General features: G+C 51.2%; 1 protein-coding gene across 10 annotated transcripts in view; it reads left to right on the top strand.

Moving 5' to 3' along the window:
- Window positions 1–20,069, top strand: part of BCL11A (BCL11 transcription factor A) — a 156,305-nt gene that overhangs the window by 78,463 nt on the left and 57,773 nt on the right. For 3 of the 10 annotated variants that reach the window (XM_069787626.1, XM_069787624.1, XM_069787625.1), the window contains exon 4: window positions 9,335–9,664. In XM_069787626.1, coding sequence (XP_069643727.1) covers window positions 9,436–9,664 — 229 coding nt within the window. In that variant the 5' untranslated portion in view covers window positions 9,335–9,435. Of the gene's footprint in view, window positions 1–3,072; window positions 3,533–4,719; window positions 4,809–9,334; window positions 9,665–20,069 lie in introns of those variants that run through there. The other 7 variants (XM_069787623.1, XM_069787622.1, XM_069787628.1 and 4 more) reach the window with 6 other exon arrangements.

Below are 20,069 nucleotides of genomic sequence, written 5' to 3' on the forward strand. Positions count from 1 at the left end.
TACTTCATACAGAAAACTACTGAAAGGGCTATGAAATCCTCTATGATTTACACTCCCTCTCAGTGCATTAGGATATAGATCTACTCGACTCTAAAAATACTGTGGAGTTTCTAACCGACGTGAATATATGTGCATTATTTCAGAAAGTCTGTTAGAAAACTTGTCAACACATTATAAAGCATAAACCAGGACTTGGCCATTAAATACAGAGATCAGAGACAGAATATATACTGCAGGAAGTACCGAGAAAAGTCCCTCCATTCAAAAAAGGTCTATTAGCTAAAAGTTTACACACAATATACACCAAAGGGTTTAGAGAGAGCCCGTGGACCGTAATTACAAGGCATAAATGGAATCAGTAAGGGCTTTACGGTCCCCAGCGCAGTTAACTGGGCTGCCAGAAAATAATTTTAATATTGTCATAATTTATTACCCACCGAAAGCCACATCAAGGATTGTAAATATAGTTACTTTGTGTCCACGACTGCTCGTTAAACAGCCTCGTTCCCTTCCCCTAAAAATACAATAAAATACAAACCCACCTGCATTATTAATCTGCGGTTATGCCGTGTTAAAAATGTCTTCTGACTCCTTTTCTTTCTTGAGATTTGTTATCTCCCTCCAATCACATGACAATGCGAAGCGCTGGGGGGGGACACGACACGACGGGGGGGGGGAGCACAGCACTATTGCAATCAAATGCCAATATTAATAATTGTCCAGCCAGGATGAAATATTGTTTTTAAGGCAGCGAGTTTCCATTTAATTCGAGGCATTTTACGGTGCTGGAATTAAGGGCATGCTAATGGTAGGAACATCCTCACTGCCATTCATGAAAGCATCTGTAAAATTAGCTCCTGACTGTAGGTTTTAAGATGCGGTCTGGGAAGTCACCTCTGGAATCTCAAACACGGTATGATAATAAAGCAGATTTAGTTGTAACTAAGTGCTTAATTTGCTATGATTTTTTAAAGAAAATCAATGAAACGCTGCCTGTTATTTATTGGGAATAACCACAGATAGGTATTCTGATGCAGGTTGGCTTCAGAGAGCGCGCAACTGCGTAATGAATTGTAATTCAGAGGACTGTTAACTGTGAACCACAGAACCTTTCAGGGGTAATAAAGTCATTACTTTTTACATTGTAGCCACCTTGAAAAGCTTTATGCGTGCTATTAGATATAAATCAAATCCCATATATGTATATCTCTCCGGTACACAGACACACACATGCCAGTTTATATACGTTTCGCACGGGAACGTATGGACGCCCGGGTACGGCAGCCAACCCCGAAAGGCGGCTTGAGCCCAGGAGCAGCCGGCTATTGTCACCCGCGGCGCGGTCCCCCCGGAAAATCACGCAGGACACGCATTTGCTTCCCCCCCCTCCCGCCCCAGCAGCCTCGGGGGACACCCCCAGGTGCGGAGGTGACCGGCACAGCCCGGCTCGCCCGTGCCTATGTGTGAAGGAGGGGAGCGGCGGGGCTGACCGGCGGCGGGAGGAGGCGGCGGGCGGAGCCGGGGGCGGGGGGTGTGTGTGTGGCGGCGGCGGGGGGGGGGGGGGAAGCTGCTGGCGGGAAGCTGAAACCGTCCCACGCCGGAGCGACTCGCCCCGGCCTCTGACAGCTCCGCCGGCGGAGCGGCCGGGCTCGCCTCGCCAACAGGTCCCCGCCGGCCGCCCGCCGAGCCCCGGCCCCCGCCCGCTCCCTCGGTTCCCTGGGCGGCGTCCGGGCGATCGCAGCTCGGCGCGTTAAAATCTTTTCTTACGGCGGCGGGCAGCTCCTCGTCCCCCCCTTGCCTCCTCCCGTCCGGCTCGCTCTCTCCTCCCGCGGGGCCGCCCGGCGCCCGGTGTCTCCGCCGCCGTCCCGGGCACGGTTATCCCCCTCGCACTCCTTTCGCAGCCGCACTTTGCTCCAAACGCCCGTTCGCCTCCGGAGCTTATTTCTACTGCAACCTGATCCCTCCCCGTGCCGGCAGCGTCTGCGTCTCTCCCCGTGTTTTCGGCGAAGTTGCAGGCGCCGCTGCCGCATCCTCCCAACTCCAGCCACTTCTCGGTGCCTCCCGCCGCCTCGGCTCTCTCCCGCCCGCCCTGCCCCGGTGCCAGCCCGCTGCCCGCGCCGCCCCGCCGCCGGCAGCCCCGCGTTTCGCTTTCGTTAAGAGACTGTCGCTGCGGGCAGGGCTCGGAGCGCCGCCGGGGGAGGGGGGCTCCGGGCTGGCGGGCGAGAGAAGCCCGCGGGGGAAGCTGCGAGGTCCCGCCGCCCCCCCTTCCCCCCTCCCCGCCCCACCGCCCCGCTCCTGCGGCTTCTCCCGTGCTTGCCGCTTCCTCGCTCGCGAAACTCCGCTCGCTTCTCCCCCGGCCCGCCCCGGGGCAAGGAGCCCGGCTCGGCGGCGGGGCAAGGCCCGCCGCTCCCCGCCGAAGTTTCCCGCGGGCCGCGGCCCGGGCCGAGCCCCCGCCGCCCCCCAGCTCCCCGCGGGGCCGCCGCCGCCGCCGCCGTCCCCCGGGGACGGGCCGCAGCTCCCGGGAGGAGGGGACTCGGCGGCTTCGGGGGAGAGGGGGGGGCCGAGTGGGGAAGCCGGGAGCCGGATGGCCCCCCCGCGCTTTTTGGGTGGTCTCCGGTCGTACCTGGCCTCCCCCAGCTCTCCCACCTCCTCGGCACATCCCGAGGCTAGCCTGCCCCGCAGCCCTCTCTGCCCGTCTTTTGCTTCATTGATGTATTTGCTTTTCCAGCGGGGGTGTGCGTGCGTGTGCTGCCGCTGCCTGCCTGCCTGCTCGCGTTCTCCCTCTCCCTTTCCTCCCTTCCTTCTCCGCCCGTGCGTGTTTCAGTTCCCCCCCTCGCCCCTCTCCCGGCTCCCCTCCCGCGGCCGCTCCTCCGCGGCCACTTGCGGGTCCGGCCGCCGCCCCCTCCGCCCCCGGCCACCGGGCTCCATTCGGCAGCGTGCGCCGGGCGGCCGGTGCACCCCCTCCCGCCGCGCCCCCTCCCCTCTCCCCCCTGCGATCACTGTCCATTGGCTTGTCCTGCTCTCTTTTTCATGTCCAGCCCCTGATGAGTGTCCATTGGTGTTGCCTTCGCCTTCCCTCCTCCCCTCTCCCCGGCTTGCCCTGCCCATGTTTTGTATGTCTCTGTCCATCCAGGCTCCTGACGTTCAAGTTCGCAGGGACGTCACGTCCGCACTTGAACTTGCAGCTCAGGGGGGCTTTTGCCATTTTTTTCATCTCTCTCTCTCCTTCTCTCTCTCCCTCTCTCTCCCTCTCCCTCTCTCTCTCTTTTTTTTTCCCCTTGCACAAAAAAAAAAAAAAAGCCATGACTGCTATCCCACAATTCATCTTCCCTGCGCCATCTTTGTATTATTTCTAATTTATTTTGGATGTCAAAAGACATTGATGAAGATATTTTCTCTGGAGTCTCCTTCCTCTCTAACCCGTCTCTCCCGATGTGAACCGAGCGACTCACAAGCCACCGAAGCCACCAACCCACCATGTCGCGCCGCAAGCAAGGCAAACCCCAGCACTTAAGCAAACGGGAATTTTCACGTAAGTAACCCGGAGAGCAATTTATTTAATTTCCCCTTCACGGATTTAATTTTTAATTTGAGCAAGAGCGGGGGGGGGGAGAAAAAATAAAAGTGAGAGCGAGTGAGCGGGTCGGGGAGAAAATGAACTGAACGCCGGCTCGGGATTATCAGCATTCCGGTTAATTTCTCCCTCTCTAATTTAATCACCTTGATCACTTTTCTCCTCTTTCTCTCTTTGCCCCTCGCCCGCCAGCGCGCACTCCCTCTGCCCCCGCTCCGCTCCCTTCTCCCCACTCCTCTCGCCTCCCGCTTTGCCCGCTCTTTGGCGGCAAGAGCGGCGCCTCTCGCCCCGGCACCGGGAGAGGCGGCGAGCCGCCCCGTGCGGGCTAGGTGCGGGGCTGCCGGCGGCAGAACCGCCCGAAAGTGTAAAGAAATTCCGGCGGGAGCGGCGGGCTGGACGCCGGACACCTTGGCCGGCCGGGCGGGAGCTGCGGGCGAGCGGAGCGGGGAGAAAGTCCGGCGGCCGGAGCCCCTCCGCTGCCGGCGGGCTCGCCCCTTCGCCTCGCCCGCCCCGCGGCACCCTCTCGGGGCGGGGGGGGGGAGAGCCGAGCCGAGCCGGGCCGCCTCCCTTTTGTTTCCGCCGCGGGGTGCGGGCTGGCCGTCCCGCCGCCCCCCGCTCCCCGCCGCCCCGGGCCGGCGCCGTGCGGGGCTCCGCCGCCCCGACCTCGCCCCGCGCCCGCCCCGCCGCCGCTCCGGCTCGGGCTGGGGCGGGGGGCGGCACCGGGCGGGCGAGGGAGCCGAGGCGAGCCGCGCCGCGCCGGGAGGGATTCCCTCCTCGCCCTCGCTTCGCGTTCTCCCGCTCGCTTACTATTTTTTGGAAGATTTTCAAAAAAAAAAGTGGAAGTGGATTTTGATTGGGAAAAATCTCGTGTCTGAATGTTTACAAGCACCGCGTGTGCGGGGAGCCTCCTGCCAACAAACACAGGCGAGAGCGAGCCCGGGCTGAGCACACACACACACACGCACGCACACACACACACATGCACACGCACACACACGCTCGCACACACTCGCACCCTCACACCCGCGAACGGCCCTTTCTCGCCGCCGCATTTCAACCCTAAACCAAATCCGCTCACCCCGGGAGAGAAAAAACAAACCCCCAGCCCCACCACACCGTTCGCAACAAAAACTCTCCGGCTCCCTCCCTCCAGCCGCCACCACACACACCAGGGCTAGATGCAAGATAAGCGGGAGCGCTCTTTGCACAACAAAAGGCAACTCGAGCTGGAAAGGTTTGGGGCGAGGGGGGTGGGAAGGAAGGGAGGAAAAAAAAAAGCCCCTTTTCCTCGGGGTGAGCTGGGGGGGAAGGGGAAATGCTGCATGCTTCTCCTCGCTCGTTGTTTCCCCCCTTCTTCTTCTTTCTTTCTTTCTTTCCTTCTTTCTTTCTCTTTCTTTCTTTTCTTTCCTTCTCTCTCTCCCATTAGTCCCGGCGGGTTTTGTTCCCTCCCAGGGATGGCAGAAAACCCAGGGCGATTTCTCCCTGCCGACGATCCCCGGCTCCCTTTCCTCTTCGCAAAAAAACTTTACGCTGCCATTTCTCTCCCCCCACGGCTGCACAGACATTTCCAGCCAGGTTCGCACATGGAGCCCCTGAGCGAAACGCTGGCTCTTCGCAGGCAGCCGCTCCGCTGCGGGCAGGGCCGGCCCGGGGAGCTCTGCCCTGCCCAAACTTTTCGCTAAAACCCGGTGGCGGGGGGGAGGGAGGTCCAGGGGCTCGGTCCCTCGCCCCCCCACCCCCCGTCGTTTTCTCCCTCTTTCCCCGCCACTTCTCGGGGCTTTTTTTTTCTTCTTTGAATTGCCCGGCGCTGCCTTGGGGTAGGGCTTGCAACATCAAGGGCACGCTTATGGGGGTGCGACCCCCCCCCCCCCCCGAAATGGGGTGCGGGGGGGTGTGTCCTTTCCCCGCCCCGGGATGCCCGGGTGGCCCCGGGAGTGGGGTGTGGGGAAGGGGGATCCGGGCGAGGGGGGGGTGGCGGGCTCCGACTCCCCCGCGGGGGCAGCGGAGGCGGGCGGGATCCCCGCGGCTCCGTTTCGCCGAGATACCCGCGGGCCGGCGCGGAGTTTCCGCGCGTGTGGGGCGGGAGCGGCGGCTGGGACGGACCCGGGGGGCTCCCTCCGGCGAGAGAGGGGAGAAGGGGGGGGGTGGGCCGGGAAATGCGGGGGGGGGGTGGTGGTGGAAAGAGAGGCCGAGCTGGGGGAGCGGAGAGCCGGGGGGATGCCGTGCCGGAGCCGGGGCCGGCGGAGGCGGCGGGCGGGCTGCCTGCCTGCCCGTTTCGGTCGCTAGGAGGCACAGCGAGATCAAACAACCGGGCAGCCCCGCGAACTTGAACCTGGCCGGCTCCTCCGCTGCCTCCCGGCCGGCGGGAGGGGGAGGGCGCCCAGCTCCCTCCCCTCAATCTTCCCCCCCCCCCTTCTTCTTTGTTCTTAATTTTGCGCGGAGTTTGCTTGCTCCGGGAGACAGCGGGTGATGCTCGTCTTCCTCCTCCCCGGGGTTTCCCTCCCCCCCCCCGCCCTCCCCTAATGTGTTGGCCGTTCCCACTGTACCCCAAGTCCCCCGTCGTCCCCCCCCCCCTTCCTTGCACCGCACGATCCCGGGACACAAACTTGGGATTAAACAGCCCCTCTCCATCCTTCCCACGGCACGGTGCGGGGAAATGCCCCGGCAGCGCGAATGCGCTGCCGGGGCATTTCCCCGCACCGTGCCGTGGCATTCCCCCCCCCCCCCCCCCGCACTCCCCCTCCCCCCCCAATCACCCCCGGTACCTCCTTTCTCCCGACACTCCAAAATCCATCCCGGTTTTGCCGGAGAGACGGTGCGCTTGTTTTGGTGTCTGGGAACAAGGGGGGAGTAGGAGGGCGATGGGGGGAAGCTGAAAAGACATGTTGGTGGAAGGGCAATTTGCATGAAAAATAGGGACGGATGATGAGGGACCCAGGCAGGGAATTTTGATTGCCCCAGAATTAAAAGACGCATCCTGCAAATCAGTGGCAAGACCAGGTGAATTGTATCGTGGCGTTTTCTTTGTGAACCCGGTATTTCGTGTTTTGTTTTAAAAGTAGCAGTAATAATAAGAACGTATTTTTGCTGGCTCTGCCTCCGTCGGGAGCCAAATGTTTTGCAGTGAACACGGTGCCAGCCGTATTTCATACATTAGTATATAATTCTTGTTAATTAGCAATAATTTACGTTAAGAGCATAGAAAATGTTGAGGTTACAGGTTTTATATCTGTACATTTGATCATCTTGTTATTTTCAAGAACTTTGCCTCCTATAAAATTAATTAGGTGAAATGTGGAGGTGTAATCAGCAACCTCTGAATTACCACTTCATTTCCTGGTTTTGATTGTAAATCAGCCCAGTCGGTACAGACTTTAGCAAAGTCTATTTTTGTTTAGCGCTACTTTCAACTGTCTGGTGTGGAAGCAGCGGGTTACCTTCCCCTGCTAAATAATACTGACAGCGTCAGAAAGAAATCAGGCCGCGGGAAAACATTATAATTGAGTAATGATTATGCAGAGCTCCTCGCTAAGCCAGTTGTAAGGGGAATACGGGTTATTTTGTGTCTTTTGCTGCGGAGAGTTGGTGAGCTAGAAGTTAGATTTGCAAAATACCTTTGTCTGTGGCGTGCAGCGAGCTACTGGTGGAATTAGTCCTGCAATAATTTACTCCCTCGGTCCGAACGCAAGGAAGGGCTGGGGAGAAAAACGCCATGCCCGGCAATCCCGCAGAAACACCCTGCTCCTCGCCCGGCTTCCCGAGGAGTGTGAAACGCACGCTGTGTGTCTTATCGTGTCGGTCTGGAAGTTTAGAAGAAAACCCCAGCGATTAAGACATTGTTTTTATTAATATGAATGTAACCTTCATATTCCTGTGGTTGACCTTACGTTAAATTAGAAGTAGTACTAGAGGCAAGAAATGATGGACTGGATCCCGGTGTCCTAGTTGGAGCTGAGGTACGGCGAGGTAGTGTGCTCTTTCAATATTATTTTACGCAGCACAACTGGGAGCTACTCCAGATCTTCCTCCTCAATATTCAGCCTAGGTAGGGTTGAAATAAATTTAACCTGAGTTCACTGGATTTTTGCACTTTATCAAAATCAGTTCCAATATCGTGCAGTCAAATTAAAATCTATTTTTTGATTCTCTGTGGCTTTAAGTTCATTAAATGTGAAATTGGCAGCCAGCTAAAGAAGGTCAGGCTGATTAACTGTTTAGGAGTTGTATTCTGTCTCCCTTGCGTTACCTGGCAGTGTTTTGAGGTGCGTTGTATTTGTAGTACCCTCTCCTCTTGCTCGCTGCTGTTAGCGTGCGTGTCGTATTGCGCAGACAGAGGAATACCAACACGCTGCTGGTATTTATTTTATTTTTTTTTTCCTCGTGAAGGGCAATAGTGATGGAGACTGCACAGAGATTGCCAAGGTATTTCTTTGCAAACTTAACACACACACACACAAAAGCCAACAGAAAAGAGCTGCGTCTGCCTCGTTAGAGCATCCGCTGACAATTCTGTGAGCAGAAATAGCCTCATAATGAAGCTTTTTGGAGCTCATTCAGAAAATTTGTCAACTTGGACAACGTTAGGCAAGGTATTTTGAGTTTAAAGAAGGCACTTCTCAGCGTTGCAAGGAAACAGTGGCAGTCGCTTGGCCAGGCTGGTTTTTAGATGCTGAGGGCCACCAGTCCTAACACGTTGGAGATAATTTAGGCATTCCTTTATTCCAGGATACAAAAGGAAAAATGACTAATTGCCTTGTTTCCTTAAGTACTAAAAAATATCCCATCTAGCTAATATCTCTGGGTGGACTCGGTCGTGAATTTGGTATTTATTTGAATCCTGAGGAGTAGCTGAAAAGTGAGAGGTGCCTCCCCCCGCCCCGCAGGCATTGCTGCTGCACTTGCTTTTTATAATTTCGGTTTCTGCCATTTATTTATTTATTTGTCTCGTCCCCTCCCTCCCCCATGAATAACTCCCAGCTTTTGAATTTTTAAATTGGAAGCCGCAAACGGGCTGATAGGGATAGCAACACAAATACATATGTATACGTATGCACGTGCGTTATAAGGGCTATATGTGCCCCGTGTGTTGGTGCCTGGGTGTGTGTGGCCACGCGGTCTGGCTCTCCCTCTCTTTTCTTTTGCGCGCGCACACACACACACACACACGCTACCTGCACAGCCTCTATAGGGGATATGCAGTATCTATATGTTGCAACACCTTTTGTCTGCACCCGCACCCGCGTAGTTCAGGGTTCTGAATTTTAGAAAGTAGGTCTGGCTGGTGGAAAATACACACCCATGTGTGTGTGAGAGAGTGCGTGCAGTGCTTTTAGCCTTGAATTCATATACATAAATAATACGTCTGGCAAGAAAACACCGTATTCGCTTCTCTTCGTAGTACCACAAGAGTTTTGCAGTGGATTCTTTTCAGCCTGTTCATTTAATTTTAGCACCGACTCGTTCAATCGAGTCAGAAATTTGGCCTCACGTAGGAACACAGAGACAGTTGCAGTGCTCGCTCTCCGAGTTCTGCATGCTACAGCTGCTTCTGCAAAATCTCTTCCCTGTAACTGATGAATTCATCTCCTCGCTGCTGTGCGAATAGCTGTGTTGCATGGGTTTAGCTGGGGGGGAGCAGGCGGACGTTGTGAGCAGGGTGTAATATTCATGAAGAGGGGGCTCGGCGCGTTCCCCCCCCCCCCGCGCCCGGTGCCTTTCCCGAGAGCTCTAATGATTCTCCTTTTGTTTCTCAAACTGCAGCCGAACCTCTTGAAGCCATTCTCACTGATGACGAACCTGAACATGGCACATTGGGAGCTCCGGAAGGGGACCACGACCTCCTCACTTGTGGCCAGTGTCAGATGAACTTCCCGTTGGGGGACATTCTTATTTTTATTGAGCACAAACGGAAACAATGCAATGGCAGTCTCTGCTTAGAGAAGGCTGTGGATAAGCCACCTTCACCCTCACCAAGTGAGCTGAAAAAAGCATCCAATCCTGTGGAGGTTGGCATCCAGGTTACGCCAGAGGATGACGATTGTTTATCAACGTCATCTAGAGGAATTTGCCCTAAACAGGAACATATAGCAGGTAAATTAAAGCAAGGAGAAGTGTTTGCGAGTTTATTTCCGTTTCAGTTGCAACGTAGTAGCATGTTCGCAGTTGTAAACTGCGGTGTCTGGCTCTCTGTTCTGCTCGCTGGGACGGCCGACGTGTTAAATACCCTGCCTTTGGTTAGCGGTGAGCGCACGACCGGTATTTCCTAGTGCCTGCGCAGAGGCAGGATCAACAGGCACGTGCCGTGCCAGCCGGTATTTCTAATGGTATTGTTTGAGGCTGCTCTCGTGATTTGCCTGCATTGTAGTCACCGTCTCCCGGTGTCTCGCCTGCCGTAGCGCTGCAGGAGGAGATTTCAGAGCCTGCCGCGCGATAAAGCGAGGAGCTTTTGAGTCTTTGGCAAAGTCAGGGGTGAAAGAGTTAACCGAGCATCAGCCAGCCTTGGTTCCATATTGGCTGTCAGCGTATGGACTGTAATTAAACACAGCCCCATGGCAAAGTGACACCACCGACCTTGACTTTAAGATGCCATTTTCGACTGGCCAGGCCAGAGTAGAGAGGGCAGTTGCTGAAGCGCACAGACATGCTTATTCGAAAAGTTTAAGGGCATGTTGGAAATTTCAAAAGGTTGGTTTGACAGGAAAGGCCGCTCTCTGCAGCCTGCCTCCTCAGCCAAATGATAAATGCTTCGCTGTGCTCTCTCTTGTCTCTGATGTGGTTTTGACAGATGTATCTTGATTTTGTTTGCGGTTTACACAGCCACATGTCAGCCGTACAAATGTCCAAGGCAGAGTTCTGTTTTGTACAGCAAACAATATGAAATGTAATTTTTTAAAAAAAGGGTAAATAATTCCATTTCTTAGCATAATATATATATATATATATTTTTAAAACCAGAAAGCCGTTTGCCGTGGAGATATTTTCACAAATGAGGTTAAAAAAATGAGAGCGTACTACGTGAAAGAAAATCCCAGAGCCCTGGGAGTGTAACCAGGCACGCTCTGCTTTTAAAATCCTGCTAGTAAACAAAAGTACTACCCATTTGCAGCGAGCGTTGCAAATCACTTCAAACCGCGCCAATTGTACCGGTCGAAAAAAGGCGAGACCGCAGCGTATCAACGCCAACAAATGCCTGAACTGGTTTCAAACCCCCCCTCCCAGCGATGTTTGGGATGTGGCACTGCTGGTACCTCTCTTCGGGGAGCCCACAGGACCGCTCGGGGTTGTCAGAGGCGCAGTACATCATCACACGATGTGCTGGAGCTTGTCTTGGGCTTGCTTTGGCCACAAAGTTAAACCATAATAGGGCAGTAGGCACCGGGAGGTTCAGCGCGATACTCCCACAGCCTCCCTGGCCTCCAAACCGGCTGGCAAATCACACTGGGGAGCTGTAGTTTTGAAGGTTTTGCGGTGGCAGCAAATATGTGTCGGTGCGTGCGTGTCTGTCTGCGCACGTGTATGTATGCAAAGCCATGTGCGTACACACGCATACATCATGTGAATGAGCGTATGCTATTTCTGCAGAGTAATTGGTATCACTTTGAATACGTGTATGTATGTATGTTTAAGAAGCAACAGAGGCTCAGCCACTGCTATGCTACATTTTGAATGAGACCCAAAAACCCTGGTAATTCTGCATATTGCAATTCCCAGCGACGGATGTTAAAGGTGTTTTTTTTTTTTCCCCAGAGTGGTAAAGGGCAGTGCCCATTTCCATGTGCTGCCTGCAATCTGACGGAAAACGAGCAGAAGCGTAGGGCATGATTAATGAAGCGGGAGCCTGGCGGAAGGGATTTGTAGTCTTCCGAGCTCTGGAGCCATACTAAATCGCCAAATATGGAGGAGCGGCGGTATGATGTAACGCTGTATTTACGTACGGCGCCGCTCTGTTGAAAAGACAAAACACAGTGTCTGTCAAGCAAGAATTAAACCTGCTCTCCTTGCTGTGGTCCCAAATAGGTCCCTCGGCTGGCGGGACGGCCGCGCCAGGGAGTTCTGCGTGAGGGGAAACTCCTCAGCTGAGGGTTTTGCTCTGGCACTCGTTCGGCACGGGAGAAGTGGCGAGCCAAATCACGCTTACGCGTGGCGCGGGTGACGCGAAGCAAGCAGGATTTGGCCTCGCAGGACGTCACGGGGCCGTTAGTTCAGAAAAGCCTGTGGTTTTAACTGACTTTAAATGGTTCGGTGAGCGGAGGGCAATGGATGAGAAGTGCACATCGGCAGGGGCCTGATCCTGCTCGCTCTTACGTGTAGGGATCGCCTTTGCTCTGCAGGTGGTCCCGGCTGGGAGCGGGCTTGGTGCCGTGCAGGAGGGTCTGCGGTGCAAGCCACAAGTGCTGCTGCGAGTAGAGACCGAGCCGCAGTTGTCCTGAGTTTCCTGCGCGGTGGGGCCCAGCCGTGCCCGTGGACGGAAGGTCCAAGAGCGCAGGTCTTCTCCTGCGCCGGCCCGGCCGGGTCGGAGCCGAGAGGCGCTGGGGTCCCCTGGTTGCTCCCGGTGGTGGGAAATGCCGGCGGGCTGTGGGAGGGGGGGCACGGAGCACCAGGAGTTACGGGGTCTCGCACCGTCCCTCCTCTTGGTGTTTTCATCTCCCCTCTCACTTGGATGAGTTTAGCTCCCTCGTATCGTAAAGAAGCGTGGCAATAGCTGGAGCGACCCGTTGCTTGTAGCCAGGAGTTTGTGGGGTCTGGCAGTAAAATTACCAGTGAGGGTCTTGGAGTGAGCTGTGGAGTTGAGGTTTCTGGAAGACCCCTGCAGTGAACCTCAGGCGCTTCCAATTCTGGTATTTTATATCTGATTTCTGTGCAAGAATGCAAAATGCAAAAAGATACGAGTGTGTAATTAAAAAAAGAAAAAAGGACAGAAGCTGCCTTTAGAAAAATATACAGGAGTTGAGGGAACCGATTGTTTCTGGTAAGAGACCAGAAAATACGTATTTAGTAGCAATGTAAAACTGTCCCCAATTAGTTGTGAGGCTGAAAGAGGTATTACGGGTTAGCACTGGATACAGAGGGTGCTATAGGTTAGCGCTGGGTGCAGTATGTGCTCTGTCTGCAGTTTTGTAGTCAGTAAGTTGGTGTGTTACAGTGAAAGATCCTCTTAAGATAAGTAATGGTTAAGGGTCTGCTCATCTAAAGACAAGGAAGGAGGCAGCCAGTTATTCAGATGCAGGGAGAAAGGATGTCTATTTTAACCGTCGATAGGCTGTTCTTTATCCTCACCGTTTTCCAGGAGATGGGGATGATTACAAGAGCTTATATGTATGTGTGCAACCTGTGCAGTAGCTGTGAGATCCATATAGGTGCAGGCATGCGTACCTGTCTCTTCCGTGTGGGTGTCTGCCTGCGTGTAGCTTTGACTTGCTATAAAATTTTGAGTGATGCTGATCCAGCGCTATAGCTGAAATGTCATAAATTTAACTGAAAATTAATAGGATATGTTGTGTGGGTCCAATGAGGCAGCTTTCATCAATATGTATGTCAAAGCCTCACCACCAGATACCGGCAGCCCGTGATTTGCAGTGAGTGCTACGGCAGGGCTTTAGTTATCCGCTCTCATATTTTACAATAGGGGGAAATATTAACTGAAGTATCTAGAGATCAGTGAATGTAAAATTGCTGTTCACTTATTGAAAAGGCTGAAGAAATATTTATCGTCCGCTGGTGTCAGGTTTTAGCGGTTTGTTTGTTGAACGTATAAATCTGAGGGAATTAATGAAAGGTTGTTTTTTGGGTGAGGAAGGATCTTAAATGTTACTTGGATTCAGTTGGAGGAACACTTTGGAGTGCTGCTGCATATTCCCCTTTATAATGCCGAGTGTGCATCTGCAGATGCCGTATTTACTGTACAAAGAGGGGAGGAGGAGGGGAGGTCATTTTTACTGCTTGAATCCTTTATTCTCAAGCTGCTTGTGGCATTCAAATAAAATATGTGGAAAAATAGCCTCTAAGAAAAACCTCTGTCTGCAGTAATCGGGGGAAGGTGGACATAATTTGGTACTAAATTTTGGACCGAGTACATTTGATTGTTACAGCTGTCATTACACCACAGAAATTTTCTGGGGCTGTTAATAGTAGTTGCTATTATAATTCTGTAGGTTGTAAATTGCGATTCCTTATTGTTTTGTTTTGTGCCGGAGACAAAAAATTATTGACGCCTGCATTGAATAGTTAGCATTGCATCTGGACAAAAAGATGAAAGCTTAAAAAAATGGGGGGTAAGGAATATGGAAATATTTTGAAGTCAAATTCTGTCTGCTTTCCCCATACAAAGAATCAGAGAGCACAGGCTGGGTAAAACAGTCGCAGGCGGGCAAAATAGTGAGGGTGCTACCCAAAGGCTCCCACTCCTGAGATTCGGAGCCCTGCGTACAAGCTGTATTTGTAAATAAGACAGAGAAAGGTTGTGAACCGGCAGCTTGGCTGTTTTGTCAAAGTACAATGTCAGAGAAACTCTTTCTAAGACAAATTGTAAATAGAAGTGTCACAATGATTGCATGATTGAGCTCCAGAAGTGTCTTGCAATTGTTGGCATTGTCAGAAGACTTTTGAAAGCTTAATTAAAGGCGGTGGCCTGTGCGGCTGTGAAATTTACTTGGGGGGGGGGGGGAATGTAAAAAATGTAGGGGATCAAAAAGTTGCTCCAGTGCTCCTCGTGCAGGGATTCAGGGAAGAGTCAATAGTTTCTCAGCTTACCCCGTTGTCTTTTATAAATAACATTTTTTGAAGAAGCAAACACGTGACACCGATATCATCCTTTGTACGAGGTAAAGCTTGTGTTAGTTTTCCTATTCCCTGCTGTTACAGACAGTTAATGTAAAAATGGCTCTTTATTGGAAACACAAATACGAGTTCACTCGAAGCACAGAAGCAGGGTGGAAAGTTTTCCTCTGCCTCGGCATGATCCTTCCAGGGGAGCATCAGTGTCGTGGTGCCCTGAATCTTCCGGGTTTTTTGTTTCCTGCAAATTAGATCTTCTGGTTTCAAGGAAGAGAAATGTTTTGCATTCTTTCTCCTATTGTATGGGATATCTAGCTGTGGAGCTCACCATGGGCTGAAGCATCGCTGCATCCAAAATGCTTGCGGTTGAAGAGGCAGCCTGGCATGCATTAAACTTCGTATAGATCTGAAAAGGTGCACGTTAGCATCACGTGCTGGAAGCTTTGAAAATAATGCGCGTAATGAATGTAAGGCTCTGTGCAGCAAGTCCCAACAACAAATGCCAGGTGATGGAAACTGAGGCAGGGAGTAAATTAAACACCTTCTAATTAGCCCGGTGGGAGAAATAAAGACTTCCCTAAACATTCTTATAATTTGGTAATGCCTCTTTTACAGAGGAGGAGACCTATTAGCATCACCCCGTTTTGTATATGCAACCCTCAGCCCACGAGCTCTTTCTTATTTCATTCAAATTATAAAGACAATTAAAGAGGCTTGCGAGGCAATGTCAGGCAATGGGAGTTCAGCCTCCAGTTGTTTGCCTGCACGCATCCTCATTACGGAATTTTTTTGGACAAAATTCCCTTCAAGCTTCGGTCTGTTTTTATATCCAATAGTACCAGCTTTGTGCAATAAAAGGCGTTTAGCATCAAGCTGGACATGGGTTGGCGCATTGCCACTTGGGTTTTTTTTTGTTGTTGTTGTTTTTGGGGGTTTTTTGTTTGTTTTGTGGTTTTTTTTTTAAGCTGATCGCTGAGGATCTCTCGTTACCTTTCTGCTTGTTGTGATTTTGTTTGGGTCGTGGTGCTGCCAGCAATATCGCCAGTCCGAGGAGGTCGTCTTCTCAGCCTGGTAGGCATCTGAACGCAGCTTCCATCCGGGAGGGCTCTATTTTATGTGTCAGCTTCTGGGATATTGCACGAGTTCATGAAATAACACCGAGCTCACGTATTTTAATAGATTAAGATCTATATATATATTCATACTGGTAGCATGGCCCTAAAATTAACCATCAGTTGTTTTTTTTTTTTTTTTTTTTTTCCCCTGGGCTAACGAACATATTTTCTTTCACTTTGTACAAACGCAGTAGCTCCAGCCTGCCTCCTGGTAACATTGGGTGTAGCAGGTTTGGGCCCACAATGGTTATTACCAGGACATGGATTGCTGTGATTTATTACATACTTTTAAAAATAACGGGCACATGAATGGACCCACAGACCACCCGAGTGGTTGGGATGATCTGTTTTCCATTTCATAATGTATTTCCATGAAACTCAGTTTGTTCTTTAGGACCCCCATCCTGGGTGTGCTTTGCCCTGCCGGACACGGTCTGAACAAGCACTTGCGCGCTTAAATGCTTGCAGGAGCTGGACCGGAGACTGCAGACCCTTATGGACGGGCAGACCAAGCGCTCACATTATTCAAACCCTCGTGTGTTAATGCCAAACCCATTTTGAAGCCCATAAACATGCTCCCCGTCTTTCTAATCGGGTTTAGTATGCAACGCATCCTGCGCGGGGTTCAGCGAGTTTGTTTCCCAACCTTTATTGGCCAGCTGCACTCGCTGTGCATCTTTAAAATATTTCAGCGAGGTTTTTCGCTCTTCTTCTGCAAGGGCTGGTGATTTGGTGGCTGCTCCCTGGCTCATTCTTCATTCGGAGGTGGCACTGCCTCGGGTTGGCAAGGGAAAGGTTTGCGGTGTGGGGTGTGGTGAGGTCAGCCCCGATCCCAGCAGGGAATTTGTGTTCTTCATTTGCCTTTACAATCGGAGCACAGCTACTGTACCTTGGAGCAGCTCTCAGGTGTGAGCTCAGATGGGCGCATGTAAATGTCCTGTCAGATGCAACACAGGAATATTAATGTTTCCTCACCAGCACGCTATAATAAAGCTGTACACAGCCAGCTTAATATGCAGCCGGGCTGGGGAATTGTATAAAACTTCGATAGCCTAGTGTGAATGACAGCGGTGGAAAAAAATATTCAATGTGCCACAGTTTGCGTTCTTGTTTGCCTTTGATCTAAAGCAAAATGAAAACATCCACTTCTGTCTTTCCTCGTTTCGTATAGGTGTTCTTCCTCTGCAAAATTGGCTAGTAAGTAAGGAAAGAAAACGAAGTGTGAGGCACTGCGGAATTATTTGAAGCACATTAACGCCAGGTCACTGGGGATGTAATTTTTCCAAGTATTAGCAAACATTTATTTTTAATACTTGGGGTCGTTTGCTTTGCTTTTCATTCTTTTTTAGTATCTGGGTCTGGTTGAAACAAAAGAGAGTCACCACAAACAGGGGCTGGAGCCCCCTTTGCCCCCCGGGCTGCAGGCACAGCCCAGGCTGTACATCCTCTTCACAGAGGTTTCATTTGCATCTTCTTCTGGGCTCAAATCTTCAGCTCCATCCAAAGGTGTCTTGTTTTTCAGCGCAGCTACGTTAGAGGATTTTTAATAATGTGCTCATTTAACTGAATCAACAGCTGTCAGGAGCGGTTGTAGTAAATCCACAAAATGCACAAAGAAAAATACATACGTTTCCTGAAACAAAACACTTGAAACAAATTGGCTGCCAAAAAAAGCTGCTGAATTCTGGGTTTGCAGACAGTGCACCAAAGTGTTTCTTCTCTCTGCTCTCCCCGGAGACCTCTCCCCCCTTGCCTGCTGCAATTCTGCTGGAACTTTTTACCTGAACAGGTTGCTGCTAAAAACCCCCACCACTTTCCCCTATTTTTGATGGGTATGGAGCTCAGCTCGAGCTTAGACTTTTGTGTTTCACACTAAACAGCTAAAACACCAAGACTGAAGCAAGAAGCAAAAACCAAATAACTGCATTACCGTCAAGGAAATGAGGCTTAATATCCCTGTGCAATAGCTGTCGAGGAGAAGCAGTGCGTCAGCTCTGCCCTTCCAGGTAGGCGTTGTCAGGGTGGTAGTGAGGTCTGAAGCAGCTTCAGAGGGTGCTGAATTCGCAGCGGAGCGGGTGCACTGGTGGAGGGAGACCTGGGGAGCTTTGGTCAGTCAAAACCAAGGGCTTTCTGCTTCCATCCTCCCCCTGCTTTGCATAAGTGCTGAACAATTACACCTACAATTTGATCTCAGCTTCAGATAGGAAAACCTCTGCCTAAATAAACAATGGAATTACTGCTGAACAATAAAGGCTTAAAAAAGAGCCCTGCCTTCAGTGCTGTTATTATTGTTGTGGATATTATTATTATTGTTATTATTATTATTGCTGTTATTACTGCTATTACTGCAACTATTACCTTTTAAAAATAAACACGCATTACAGTTCCTCGCTCCTTAGGAAGCAAGGAGTTTAATTTTGCATTCGTTGCTTGCTTAATTGATTTAACAGACAGTGAAATATAAAATGCAAAAATAAAAATGTCGTCCCCCCCCTCCCCAATTCAGAGCAATTAATTTGTCACCCGGCGTTACTTTGCTACAGCATCACAGCTGTTTTTCTTCGGACATTGCGTGAATCATCTGGGTTTCGTTGCATTTTAGCTGCTGAGTTTATTCTTTCTGGACTAGGAGAATATATCAGCAAAACTGTCTTGCTTCAGCCAGGGCATCTTAAGTGCATGGAGCATTTACTGCGTGAGGGTGGCCAGGGGCTTTTCCCCGTGTTTTCTCTGTTATCGATGCTGATTTTCATGTTTAGGAAATAGTGGTTGTGCAAAGGGAATGAGTAGTTGGGGAGCCTTGTTCTCTTCGAGGAGGTAAAACACAGTGGGATGCATTTGGACAAAGGGAGTATTGCCTCCCGAAAGATTATTTAGAGGCTGTATTATTTTATAATAAACTATAAACTGTCCTGTGTTAAATTTCTGTTACGTTAGAAAAAATCAATAAGGAAAAATTAAATTCTGGTAAAGATACTCTTGGATCTTTGAAAACAACTGCTGTCCTTTTAACTAAAACATTTGAGGAGCTTCAAAGAGTATGTATTTCTTCTGATCTTAGAGCTGTGTGACTGGTAGCAGGGAAAAAAAATCTTATTCTACATACAAGTGGATTGCTTAACAAGTCAGCACAGACACATACTTGTTTGTACAATAGAGATAAAAATTCCTGTATAAAAATAATTCAGTTGCTGACAGCAGGCATTGTGCTGGGGCTGCCTCTTTTGTGTTGGCCAGGGGTCAGGGACCACGGCTCCCACTTTCTGCTGGGGGGAGGCTGTCACGACCGCTCGCTGGAGCCTGGAAATAAGTTAATTGCTTTATTTTAAGGAATACTCGGAGCCCACACTCAGAGCGTGGTTTTTACGTCCCTGTGCCGTCTCCAGAAGCAGGGAAAGCAGGGGAGGGGGGGAATCTCCTAATGGGGGAGATGGCTTGAAGGCAGTTTGGGAGACGTGGCCTTCAACAGCTTGGCGACCTGGTGGTAGTTTCTAAACTTTTGGTTTTAATCTAATTCTGATTTATGCTGTCACATCCCATATAGGCTGTCCCTGAACTCTTCTCATGTGAAGCAATGTTGGTGTCGGGGGGAGTCGGTTAAACCCGGGGACCGGTGGCCGATACAGATGTTTGCTGGTGCCGCCGTCGCACCGCACCGCGCGGGGTCCTAGTCTAAGAAATGTTAAAAAAGCGGGGCGTTGGCACGGCCCTGGGCATCCTCTTTTTTTGCTCCGCAGGGTCGCAGGTAAGATAAGCCATGAGACTGGGGAGGGCTGTGGAAGTGGGAACAGAAATGATTTGAACGTTCTTCCATCCTTCAAAGCCGGAGAGGCAGGCGGCACAGCCTTCCTTCCCCAAACCTCCTCCCACCCCCGGGGTCGCCGGCAAAGCCGGGGCTCCCCTCCTCTGCACCCCTTGGGGTGCCGGCAGGATCAGGCCCCGACGGGGCCGGCCGGGTGCAGAGCCAAGTTTGGAGTGGCCGCCGGTGCTGAGCAGTCCCCCTGCAAACTCCTCTCCCTCTCTGTCTCTCTCTCTCGGTGGCAGCGGCTTTGCTCCCTGGGAGCAAGGCGACTTTCTCGGTGGCATGCTCCGGTGCGGAGATCTTTTCATCCCTCCTTTTTAAATGCAGCGAGTTCCTAAAATTAATGCTGCTGCACTTTGATGAAAATAATGTTTTTATAATACATTTGCTGTTTACACGGAAGATGTGACTTGAGGGGAAAAAGGCTTTTTTGGAGGGTGGCGGAAATCTTGTTAATCTGCTCTCGGAGAGCGGCACACAATACTGCCTATGAGCAAGTCTGTGCTGCTTTTGATAAATTACCATGTTTAGAGATAGGTTTGGCTCTTAAGGGCTTAGTTTTCTGAACAAAGTCCATAACAATGTTTTCTGCCTCTGTTTGTCTCCAGCCCCTTTGGCTTGACTCGGAGCCCTGTGTTTAGTTGAAGCTCGGTCTGGAAGATATAACAATTTTGCATTAAAAAAATAAGGAAATCACAGGAAGAAAAACCCTTTTGCTTTTTGGATGAATCTTACTGATAATTTGCTAAAGCTCATTTGAATTTTAAGCACTTCTTTAATCTTCAAAGGCTAAATTGCTTTATGA

Source organism: Haliaeetus albicilla, chromosome 7 (genome assembly GCF_947461875.1).
Source record: "Haliaeetus albicilla chromosome 7, bHalAlb1.1, whole genome shotgun sequence".
In the NCBI taxonomy this organism is placed as follows: Eukaryota; Metazoa; Chordata; class Aves; order Accipitriformes; family Accipitridae; genus Haliaeetus; species Haliaeetus albicilla.